Raw genomic sequence first — 12,872 nt, forward strand, 5'->3', positions numbered from 1 at the left:
CCACCAAACTAGTTTATATGTGTTCAGCCAAATAATATCTACTGACAACAGGTGATGAAATTTAAACACTGAATATCCAAAAGGAAAGGTTTCTCTCAGAAACCCCCAGAAACTAGGCTATCTCAGTTGACAAGCCAAGTTTTAGGTTTGGTTGAATGGGTGCACCTTATAAAATGTCACTTCTTTGTTGAACTCAATATTTTTGTACATGATCTGCCAGCCTCAATCCTACTCCAGAATCTCGGTTGTTTGTCTGAATCTTTCTTATGGACTGAAGTCTTTAGCTTTTTTTGCAGTTGTACTTATGCTTTATTTCCCAGAAATTCCTAGTCTGTGAGCTTGGATTCATAGTTGTGTTCCAGTAATACCTAACAGAATTCTTTACATATAATTAAAACCAATTATACATTTGATGAATGAATACATGAATGCATGCAATTTAAGTCCTTTACAACTTAACTTTATAAATAAGAAAAGATTTGATGGATAGAAATTTCCAAAAGTTATGTCCTAAAATATTCTTTTAATAAAACTGCTATTTTCAATATGTGTTCTAAAGAAAATTCATGTGCAAATGTAATAATTTTTAAATGAATTTCCACCGAAATCTCAATGTAGAGAGGTATTAACTATGTGTTTCAGCATAGTTCTCAGCTTGGACCTAGGGAGTCTGTGGGGATTTTCCCAACATGAGCGAGATTAAGCAACCCGTCATAAAACAGGAAGCAAATGGAAGATTCCTTCTCCCAACAAGGCAGCCTCTCAATGTGGGAAAGGGAAAATGGGCTCAGTATTTCAAGACCAAGCACATACTTACATCATGGAGTGGAAAGGCAGATGAATAAGTGTGAGAATTTAGCAGTCTTTCAATCCCAAACCTTTTCTTCCCATCCTCTATGCCAAAAGGACACCGTGAGAGAATATAATAAACCTATAAGGTAAGCATAAAGAAACACACATTTCAGAACTTTATGCTTTCTATATTTTTTTTCAAGTCACAATTTAACAGAGTCTACTTTGCCTCAGTACAGGCTCTGATTATGGAAGGAACCTTCCCCTTTTTGTTTGGGGGAAGATGTAGAGGTTGGGGTTGTATGGAGTCACAGGTATTTCACCTCCTGGGTATGAGAGCTCCTTATTCCCTTGGGGAGAGGGGGAATGGGTCATATAAGTTATTTTTCTTCTCCTGTCCCAAGCTCCCCTGGGAGTCCTTTGTACCAGAATTCATACTATAATCAGGGTTTCAAGTTAGAGTCTAATACCACTGCTACTAATAGTTCAGGTAGGATAATATGGAGTAGAATTGACACTTGGCCAAGCTGTCTTGAATACTTTTCATTAATTACTCTGATGTTTTGAATAGGGCCTTTTCTTGATATCAGAATTTATTAACTCAAGATTATCACACCTCTGCAACTACTTTGCAATCATTTACATATTTTTATCAGTTTTTTCCTCCATATAATTTGGGCTTTGTGTCCTCTGCTTTTGTATATTTCTCAATTCAATCTCATCTGTTTTTTGTCTTGCAGGAACTTTCCAGTATTTCTGCTTTTCTGACTGCTGACTTTGGTCATTTTAGCACTGTTCTATTTTTTTTTCTATTTTTTTTAATCTCAAAAAAAAAGTTTATTTCTAAGGCAGGAGAGAATAGAGGTTAAAAGAATCTTCCCAAGCTGACCATAACTTTTTTTTTTTTTTTTTACTTTTTTGGTTCCATAAACTTTATTTTTCCTTTTTTTAAAATATCTTTATTGGAGTATAATTGCCCCACAACATTGTTAGATTCTCCATATAACAAAGTGAGTCAGCCATACATACACATATATCCCCATATCCCTTCCCTCTTGCATCTCCCTCCCACCCTCCCCATCCCACCCCTCTGGGTGGACACAAAGCACTGAGCTGATCTCTCTGTGTCATACGGCTGCTTCCCACTAGCTATCTAGTCTACATTTGTATATACCCTTCCCCCACCCCGTGTCCTCAAGTCCACTCTCTATGTCCGTGTCTTTATCCCTGTCCTGCCCCTAGATTCCTCAGAAACATTTTTTTTCTTTTAGATTCCATATATATGTGTTAGCATATGGTATTTGTTTTTCTTTCTGACTTACTTCACTCTGTAGGACAGACTCTAGGTCCATCCACCTCACTATAAATAACTCAATTTCGTTTCTCTTTATGGCTTAGTAATATTCCATTGTATATATGTGCCACATTTCTTTATCCATTCATCTGTCAATGGACACTTAGGTTGCTTCCACGTCCTGGCTATTGTAAATAGGGCTGCAGTGAACATTGTGGTACATGTCTCTTTTTGAATTATGGTTTGGTCAGGGTATATGCCCAGCAGTGGGAATGCTGGGTCATATGGCAGTTCTATTTTTAGTTTTTTAAGGAACCTCCATACTGTTCTCCACAGTGGCTGTATCAATTTACATTCTCATCAACAGTGCAAGAGGGTTCCCTTTTCTCCACAGCCTCTCCAGCATTTGTTTCTTCTAGATTTTTTGATGATGGCCATTCTGACCCATGTGAGGTGATACCTCATTGTGGTTTTCATTTGTACTCCTCTAATGATTAGTGATGTTGAGCATCCTTTCATGTGTTTGTTGGCAATCTGTATATTTTCTTTGGAGAAATGTCTATTTAGGTCTTCTGCCCATTTTTGGATTGCGTTGTTTGTTTTATTGATATTGAGCAGCATGAGCTGTTTGTATATTTTGTAGATTGTCAGTTGCTTCATTAGCAATTATTTTCTCCCATTCTGAGGGTTGTCTTTTTGTCTTGTTTATGGTTTGCTTTGCTGTGCAAAAGCTTTTAAGTTTCATTAGGTCCCATTCGTTTACTTTTGTTTTTATTTCCATTTCTCTAGAAGGTGTGTCCAAAAGGATCTTGCTGTGATTTATGTCATAGAGTGTTCGGCCTATGTTTTCCTGTGAGAGTTTTAGTGTCTCACCTTAAATTTAGGTCTTTAATATATTTTGAGTTTATTTTTGTGTATGGTGTTAAGGAGTCTTCTAATTTCATTCTTTTACATGTAGCTGTCCAGTTTTCCCAGCAATACTTATTGAAGAGGCTGTCTTTTCTCCATTGTATATTCTTGCCTCCTTTATCAAAGATAAGGTGACCATATGTGTGTGAGTTCATCTCCGGGCTTTCTATCCTGTTCCATTGATCTATCTTTCTGTTTTTGTGCCAGTACCATACCGTCTTGATTACTGTAGCTTTGTAGTATAGTCTGAAGTCCAGGAGCCTGATTCATCCAGCTCTGTTTTTCGTTCTCAACATTGCTTTAGCTATTCGGGGTCTTTTGTGTTTCCATACAAATTGTGAAATTTTTTGCTATAGTTCTGTGAAAAATGCCAGTGGTAGTTTGATAGGGATTGCACTGAATCTGCAGATTGGTTTGGGTAGTAGAGTCTTTTTCACAATGGTGATTCTTCCAATCAGAGAACATGGTATATCTCTCCATCTGTTTGTATCATCTTTCTTTCATCAGTGTCATAGTTTTCTGCATACAGGTCTTTTGTCTCCTTAGGTAGGTTTATTCCTAGGTATTTTATTCTTTATGTTGCAATGGTAAATGGGAGTGTTTCCTTAATTTCTCTTTCAGATTTTTCATCATTAGTGTATAGGAATGCAAGAGATTTCTGTGCGTTAATTTTGTATCCTGCTACTTTACAAAATTCACTGATTAGATCTAGTGGTTTTCTGGTAGCATCTTTAGGATTCGGTATATATAGTATCATGTCACCTGAAAACAGTGACATTTTAACTACTTCTTTTCCGACTTGGATTCCTTTTACTTCTTTTTCTTCTCTGACTGCTGTGGCTAAAACTTCCAAAACTATGTGGAATAATAGTGGTGAGAGTGGGCAACCTTGTCTTGTTCCTGCTCTTAGTGGAAATGGTTTCAATTTTTCACCATTGAGAACAATGCTGGCTGTGGGTTTGTCATATATGGCCTTTACTATGTTGAGGTAAGTTCCCTCTATGCCTACTTTCTGGAGAGTTTTTATCATAAATGGGTGTTGAATCTTGTTGAAAACTTTTCTGCATTGATTAAGATTATCATATGGCTTTTATCCTTCAGTTGGTTTATATGGTGTATCATTATGATTGATATGTGTATATTGAAGAATCCTTGCATTCCTGGGATAAACCCCACTTGATCATGGCGTATGATCCTTTTAATGTGCTGTTGCATTCTGTTTGCTAGTATTTTGTTGAGGATTTTTGCATTTATGTTCATCAGGGATATTGGCCTGTAGTCTTCTTTTTTTGTCACATCTTTGTCTGGTTTTGGTATCAGGGTGATGGTGGCCTCACAGAATGAGTTTGGGAGTGTTCCTCCCTCTGCTATATTTTGGAAGAGTTTGAGGATAGGTGTAGCTCTTCTCTAAATGTTTCATAGAATTCGGCTGTGAAGCCATCTTGTCCTGGGCTTTTGTTTGTTGGAAGATTATTAATCACAGTTTCAATTTCAGTGCTTGTGATTGGTCTGTTTATATTTTCTATTTCTTCCTGGTTCAGTCACAGAAGGTTGTGCTTTTCTAAGAATTTGTCCATTTCTTCCAGGTTGTCCATTTTATTGGCATATAGTTGCTTGTAGTAATCTCTCAGGATCCTTTGTATTTCTTCAGTATCAGTTGTTACGTCTCCTTTTCCATTTCTAATTCTATTGATTTGAGTCTACTCCCTTTTTTCTTGATGAGTCTGGCTAATGGTTATCAATTTCGTTTATCTTCTCAAAGAACCAGATTTTAGTTTTATTGATCTTTGCTATTGTTTCCTTCATTTCTTTTTCATTTATTTCTGATCTGATCTTTATGATTTCTTTCCATCTGCTAACTTTGGAGGTTTTTTGTTCTTCTTTCTCTAATTGCTTTAGGTGTAAGGTTAGGTTGTTTATTTGAGATGTTTCTTGTCTCTTGAGGTAGCATTGTATTGCTATAAACCTCCCTCTTAGAACTGCTTCTGCTGCATCCCATAGGTTTCGGGTTGTCGTGTCATGTTTTCATTGTCATTTGTTTCTAGGTATTTTGATTTCCTCTTTGATTTCTTCAGTGATCTCTTGGTTATTCAGTAGCTTTTTTCCTGTAATTGATATCGAGTCTCATAGCATTGTGGTCAGAAAAGATACTTGATACAATTTCAATTTTCTTAAATTTACCAAGGCTTGATTTGTGACCCAAGATATGATCTATCCTGGAGAATGTTCCATGAGCACTTGAGAAGTAAGTGTATTCTGTTGTTTTTGGATGGAATGTCCTATAAATATCATTTAAGTCCATCTTGTTTAATGTGTCATTTAAATTTTGTGTTTCCTTATTTATTTTCATTTTGGATGATCTGTCCATTGGTGAAAGTGGGGTGTTAAAGTCCCCTACTATGATTGTGTTACTGTCAAGTTCCCCTTTTATGGCTGTTAGCACTTGCCTTATGTATTGAGGTGCTCCTATTTGGGTGCATAAATATTTACAATTGTTATATTTTCTTCTTGGATTGATCCTTTGATCATTATGTAGTGTCCTTCTTTGTCTCTTGTAATAGTCTTTATTTTAAAGTCAATTATGTCTGATATGAGAATTGCTACTACAGCTTTCTTATGATTTCCATTTGCATGGAATAACTTTTTCCATCCCCTCAATTTCAGTCTCTATGTGTCTCTAGGTCTGAAGTGAGTCTCTTGTAGACAGCATATATACGGGTCTTGTTTTTATATCCATTCAGCCAGTCTATGTCTTTTGGCTAGAGCATTTAATCCATTTACATTTAAGATAATTATCAATATGCATGTTCCTATTAATTACCATTTTCTTAATTGTTTTGGGTTTGTTATTGTAGGTCTTTTCCTTGTCCTGTGTCTCCTGCCTAGAGAATTTCCTTTAGCATTTGTTGTAAAGTTGGTTTGGTGGTGTTGAATTCTCTTAGCTTTTGCTTGTCTGTAAAGGTTTTAATTTCTCCTTTGAATCTGAATGAGATACTTGCTGGGTAGATGAATCTTGGTTGTAGTTTTTTTCCCTTTCATCACTTTAAATATGTCCCGCCACTCGCTTCTTGCTTGCAGAGTCTCTGCTGAAAGATCAGCTGTTAACCTTATGGGGATTCCCTTGTGTGTTATTTGTTGCTTTTCCCTTGCTGCTTTTAATATTTTTCCTTTGTATTTAATTTTTGATAGTTTGATTAATATGTGTCTTGGTATGTTTCTCCTTGGCTTTATCCTGTATGGGACTCTCTGCGCTTCCTGGAGTTGACTGAGTATTTCCTTTCCCATATTAGGGAAGTTTTCAACTATAATCTCTTCAAATATGTTCTCAGTCCCTTTCTTTTTGTCTTCTTCTTCTGGGACCCCTATAATTCGAATGTTGTTGTGTTTAATGTTGTCCCAGAGGTTTCTGAGACTCTCCTCAATTCTTTTCATTCTGTTTGTTTATTCTGCTCTGCAGTAGCTATTTCCACTATTTTATCTTCCAGGTCACTTATCCATTCTTCTGCCTCAGTTATTCTGCTATTGATTCCTTCTAGAGAATTTTTTTTTTTTTTTTTTTTTGGCTGCATTGGGTCTTTGTTGCTGTGCACACGTTTTCTCTAGTTGCAGTGGGTGGGGACTACTCTTCGTTGTGGTGCGTGGGTTTTTCATTACGGTGGCTTCTCTTGTTGTGGAGCATGGGCTCCAGATGCATGGGCTTCAGTAGTTGCATCACACGGGCTCAGTAGTTGTGGCTCGCGGGCTCTAGAGCACAGGCTCAGTAGTTGTGGCGCACTGGCTTAGTTGCTCCGTGGCATGTGGGATCTTCCCGGACCAGGGCTCGAACCCGTGTCCCCTGCATTGGCAGGCGGATTCTTAACCACTGTGCCACCAGGGAAGCCCCCCTTCTAGAGAAATTTTTATTTCATTTATTGTGCTGTTCATCATTGTTTGTTTGTTCTCTAGTTCTTCTAGGTCCTTGTCAAACATTTCTTGTATTTTCTCCATTCTATTTCCAAGATTTTGGATCATCTTTACTATCATTACTCTGAATTCTTCTTCAGGTAGACTGCCTACTTCCTCTTCATTTGTTTGGTTTGATAGGTTTTTATCTTGCTCCTTCATCTGCTGTGTGCTTCTCTGTCTTCTGATTTTGCTTAACTTACTGTGTTTGGGGTATCCTTTTTGCAGGCTGCAGGTTTGTAGTTCCCATTATTTTTGGTGTCTGCCCGGAGGGGACTGGTGCATGTGTTCTGGTGGATGAGGCTGGATCTTGTCTTTCTGGTGGGCAGGACTGCGTCCAGTGGTGTTTTGGGGTGTCTGTGAACTTATTATTATCTTAGGCAGCCTCTCTGCTTATGGGTGGGGTTGTGTTCCTGTCTTGCTCATTGTTTGGCGTGGGGTGTCCAGCACTGGAGCTTGCTGGTCATTGAGTGGAGCTAGGTCTTAGCGTTGAAACAGAGATCTCTGGGACATCTCTCGCCAATTGATATTATGAGGTCTCTGGTGGTCCAATGTCCTGCACTCGGCTCTCCCACCCCCGAGTCTCAGGCCTGACACCCGGCCAGAGTACCAAGACCCTGTCAGCCACACGGTCAGGTACATGGAGAGTTTCGTGCCTTTTGGGAAGTCTGAGGTCTTCTGCCAGTGTTCAGTAGGTGTTCTGTAGGAGCTGTTCCACATGTAGATGTGTTTGATGTATTTGTGGGGAGGAAGGTGATCTCCACATCTTACTCCTCCACCATCTTGAAGGTCCTTCTTCTTAGCACTGTTTTAGATATACTTCTCTTCGCCTCCCCTTTTAAATATTTTATTGTTTAAGGAATTGTTTATTGCAATGTTTGTCACCCTTGACAAACATTAGATAATCATCATTATTTAATCTGGTTATTCATTTTAAGGGCATTTAATATTATGTCTTGGTAAATAAATGATACTTTATACAAAATCGTTTTGATTTTTATAAATAATGTGATAAATATTAACTATTTTACATACTTTGGATTATTTCCCTAGGAAAGATTCACCAAAAAGATTCTCCAAAAATAACTCTGTACTGGGGAGCTAACAAAGTGGAAAATTTTACTCTTCCAAATATTAAGACTTATTATAAAGCTATGGTAATAAATACAGCATGGTGTTGTCAAACAAAAACAAATCCAAACTTAGGAAAGATTTTAATGATTACTGCAAGAGGATGAGGGGAACTGTTGCAGTAGAGAGATCTGGGAACATCTGAAAAGCCAAGCATAAAATGACTTCTTTTATAGGGAGAAGTAAGCCAAGTTCAGGAAGTGTCTTTCTTTGTGTTAAGGAAGGGCTAGTCTACATGTCAACATTGGCTAAGGTTGAGGGTGCAGCAAAGTTTAGGGTCTTTTGGGGAAGTAAGTTCAACTGAATTTTGGTTAATTTACCTAACAGTCCTTTGTTTCCAGGGATCAATGAGGAAACATAGTTCAGCTAACCATTTATGAAACAAAGAATGGGAATGTGTCTAATGTTTATCACTATAAAGTAATAATGAAAGGAAGAAATTGTAAGGGTAAATATAGATCTAAAATACTACTCAGCCACAAAAAAAGAAGTCAATTTTGCCATTCACAACAACATGGATGGACCTGGGGGGTATTATTCTTAGTGAAATAAGTCAGAGAAAGACAAATACTGTAAGTTATCACTTACAGTAGAATGTGATATGTATAAACTAAAAAATAAAATAAATGAATGAACATAACAAAACAGAAACAGAATCACAAAGATAGAGAACAAACTAGTGGTTACCAGTGCGGAGAGGGATGGAGGGAGGGGTGAGATAGGGATAGGGAATAAGAGGTACAAACTACTATGAACAAAATAAATAGGATACATGGATATATTGTACAGCACAGGGAATATAGCCAGTATTTTATAACTTTAAATGGAGTATAATCTGCAAAATTATTGAATCACTATGTTGTACAAAAAAAAAATGCCTAGTACATAGTAAGTTCTATTTAAGTGTTTGCTATTATTAACAGTAAGAGTATTTTAAGGAATCTCAAAATTATTTTGCACATTTGCAGGGTCACTGGATTAAGTATATACTTGCAAATATGATTACTTTAAGACGAATACAAATTTGGATACATGAGTTTGGTATATGTTAAAATGTATCAATAAGAAAGAAAGAAAGAAAGAGAGAGAGAGAGAGAAAGAAAGGGAGAGAGAGAGAGAGAGAGGGAGGGAGGGAGGGAGGAAGGAAAGAAGGAAGGAAGGGAGAAAGACAGAGAAAGAAGAAAGAGAGTAAAGAAAGATGGAGGGACGGAGGAAGGAAGGAAAGAACTGAAATTTCCCTGGTGCCAAATCTTAGAGCATTTCCTTTAGAGAACTTGTAATTATAAATTCTTTTTCTCTTCTCTTTGAGATGTATGTAAATATTTTTAAAAGCTAAATAAGCCTCTTGCCAGTTTCATAACTCAGGAGAGTTTTTCTTAAGTTTTCCAGGAACCTCCTCTTTTAAATGTAAACATCAAGAAAGATAACATCCCCGTTTCCTTGGCTCTATGGGAGTGTAGTCTAGGCACCTGGTTCCAAGCTGTAACTACCTACTCCACATAGATATATGAGAAGTTTTTATTTTTATTATTATTAATTGGGATAGAGACAACTAATACTGATGAACACTTCAATTAGCAGATGAATTTAGAATAAATTATGTGGCAAACAGTGCTGTCAAGTCAAACAGGGGGGTTATCTATGAATATTCTTTAAGTCATATAGGGAAGGGTGGTTCTTTGCAGTAAGCGGTTTTACAGAACAAGAAGAGTGGGAGATTTTTTTAAATTGTCCCGATTTTCTGGGAACAGAACTCAGTCAAAGTTCAACATTGTCAGTATGGATACAAAAACAGACATAGGTCAAAGCAGCAGAATAAAACCCAGAAGTAGATCTATGAATATCTAAACACATGAGTTATGACAAAGAGGGAACTGTAAAACAATATGAAAAGTTGAATGTTTTCAATAATTGGTGTAAGTCAAATGACTATACATATGGGGGAGAAAAGGCCTCTATTTTGCACCATGAAGAAAAATTAATTCCAAGTGGACAGTAGTTCTCAATGTGAAGAGTAAAATAATACGACTTCTAGAATACAGGAAATAACTTCATGATCTTAGTGGTAGTTAAAGGTTAACAGCTTTATTCATAAAGTAAAGGCTCGAGAAAGTAGACTACAGTTGACCCTTGAACAACATTGGGGTAGGGGCACTGACCCTTTGGGCAGCCAAAAATGTGAGTATAATATATAGTTTGCCTTCTGTACACAAGGTCCCTCCATATCTGAGGTTCCACATCTAAGAATTCAACCAACCATGGATCATGTAGTAGTGTAGTATTTACTATTGAAAAAAATCCATGCATAAGTGGACGCTTGCATTTCAAACCCATGTTGTTCAAGAGTCAAATGTGCATTGAAATTAAAAACATCTGTTTATGAAAAGAAACCATAAAAAGGATGAAAAAGGAAGCACAAAGTAAGAAAATATCAGTAAAATATATAATAAAGGGTTCAAAAAAAGAATATATAAACTGTTCCTACAAATCAACAAGGGAAGACGTAACTGAAAAACAAAATCAAGAGACATTAGCAGGGACTTAACAAAAGTGCATATCTAGGGCTTCCCTGGTGGTGCAGTGGTTGAGAGTCCGCCTGCCGATGCAGGGTACATGGGTTCGTGCCCCAGTCCGGGAAGATCCCACATGCCGCGGAGCGGCTGGGCCCGTGAGCCATGGCCACTGAGCCTGCGCATTCGGAGCCTGTGCTCCACAACGGGAGAGGCCCGCGTACCGCAAAAAAAAAAAAAAAAAAAAAAAAAGTGCATATCTTAATGCCCAATAAACATAAACAAGGAGATAAATCTCATTTGATATTGCAAATTAAACCATAATGATACATACACAAATAAGTTTCCATAGAAAGTAATGAAAATTAATGAATAAAATTAACCAACCATAGCTAATTTAATCAACCAAATAAATGTTGAGCCAAAGAAGCCAGACTCAAAAGAATACATACCGTATGACTCCATTTTTTATAAAGTTTAAAAACAGATTATGCTAATATCTGCTGTTAAAAGTGAAACTCTACCTCTGCTGAGAGGGACAGGAATAGTGACCGGAAGGAGGCACTAGGGCTTCTGGAGGGCTAGGAAAGTTTTCTCTTTTGATCTGGGTGGTGGTTACATAGCTGTGTTCATTTTGTGATTGAATTCAAAGAGCAGTGCACACTTGTGTGCCTATCTCTATTTATGTTATGCTACAGTTTAAAAAGAAAGAAAAAGAAAGATTGGTACTTTTTAGTGTTGAGAAAGATATGTGGAAAACAGCATTCTCCTATGTTGTTAATAGGACTCTAAATTAGTACATAATTTTGTAAAGGGTGATAGTGTAACACATACACATTTTTTTTTCCTTGTCAATGGGAAGTTTCAAGACCCTAGGACTACAAATGGAGAGGAAATATTATTATTCAAAAGACTGAAAACAAAAATTAAAACAAAAATTAAAGAAAAGAAAGACTGAAAACAGTTTTAAATGGAAGGAAAAAGTTCTGATGTTTCTCAAATGCTATCTATTGTGAACAAAGTAATATGGCACCTGCCATGTCAGTAAACAAGGAATATTGCCTGCCACCAAGCCGTCAGCCACTGTAGCCTCCCCACACCAGGGAATTCAGGATGGAGAAAAACAGGATACACGTCCTACATAGTTAAGAGGCATATCAAAGGAATAATTTCAATGAGCCCAGACTCTTGCATCTTCCCATGCATAGAAAAGCACTAAAATCATTAACTTGAGATATCTGGTTTTTGTGATTAGCAGTAATCTTTTAATGTCCCACTACATGTATTTTTTCCAGCAACAAGTCCTATGTACCCTGGCTCCTCCCTTACCTGTTATAACAGTTCCTCAGAGTTCGCAGTAATGTCCTTGAATAAAACATAATTCTCAACTTTTAGGTTGTGTATTTTTTTGTCAACACCATATACAAAGAAATTAAAACATTTCATTTCCAGTTGGAATGACCAATATTCTTTCTGCTATGCACGGAATTTATAAACTAACTATAAGTTTATAAAACCATTTTACAAAAATCTTACAAAACCAAAGTCCTCTGGCTCTCAATTAAGTGATTTCCCCAATATTGCAAGAGGCCTCTCTTTGCTGTCCACACTGTCAACCACTCATTTTTAAACGACAGCTGGAGAAGTAGGGAGGTTAACAGCATTAAGCAGTCCAAGTAGCCTTTCAAACCTGCCCAATACCACCGAACACTTATCAATATTTAAACAGAAACATCTTGTAGACATAGTATCACACATGCACACATATAAAAGCACACACAGGCACACATCCCTTACACCAAGGGATGTGCCCAAAGGTCTTCTCTACCTACAATTCTGTTTCTTGATGAGGATGGAAAGAAGCTTGACTCATCTTCAATGAGGAAGAGCTCCTGCCGATGTCTGGTGAATTGGGCAGTGAAATATTCAGCATGAGGATGCTTCACATTCCTTGGGAGCTTCAGAGGCCCAAGCATACAGCTAAAAGGGATTTTGTCAGCTCGAGGAATATCACTCTCCTTAATAGGCATTTTGATTCCCAACACTTCAGCGTAAGTAACTAATACCTCCCAAGGGGCATGGATCTTGACAAAATAAGTTTTCCCATCTTCGGAGTTCTGTATAAGATGGAGGCAAAATAACAGAAAGATTACTGAGTTGATTAAAGAAAGAAAATTTTACAAAATCTCAAACAAATTAAAGACATCAAGTATTTTCAATTTATTGAAAAATTTCAGCAAAACTTTGCAAATGCTCATAACAGTTATACATATTATACTTACATATATATGTAT

The 12,872-nt window shown here is 37.1% G+C and overlaps 1 protein-coding gene across 6 annotated transcripts in view; it reads right to left on the reverse strand.

Annotated features, from left to right (window-relative positions):
- ANO5 (anoctamin 5) overlaps positions 1-12,872 on the reverse strand; it is a 96,123-nt gene that overhangs the window by 47,507 nt on the left and 35,744 nt on the right. For all 6 annotated transcript variants that reach the window (XM_079928252.1, XM_079928251.1, XM_079928249.1 and 3 more), the window contains 2 exons: positions 12,411-12,695; positions 818-931 (listed from right to left, as the gene is read on the reverse strand). In XM_079928252.1, coding sequence (XP_079784378.1) covers positions 818-931; positions 12,411-12,695 — 399 coding nt within the window. The remainder of the gene's footprint in view (positions 1-817; positions 932-12,410; positions 12,696-12,872) is intronic.

The sequence above is a fragment of the Stenella coeruleoalba genome, assembly GCF_951394435.1.
Source record: "Stenella coeruleoalba genome assembly, chromosome: 8".
Lineage (NCBI taxonomy): Eukaryota > Metazoa > Chordata > Mammalia > Artiodactyla > Delphinidae > Stenella > Stenella coeruleoalba.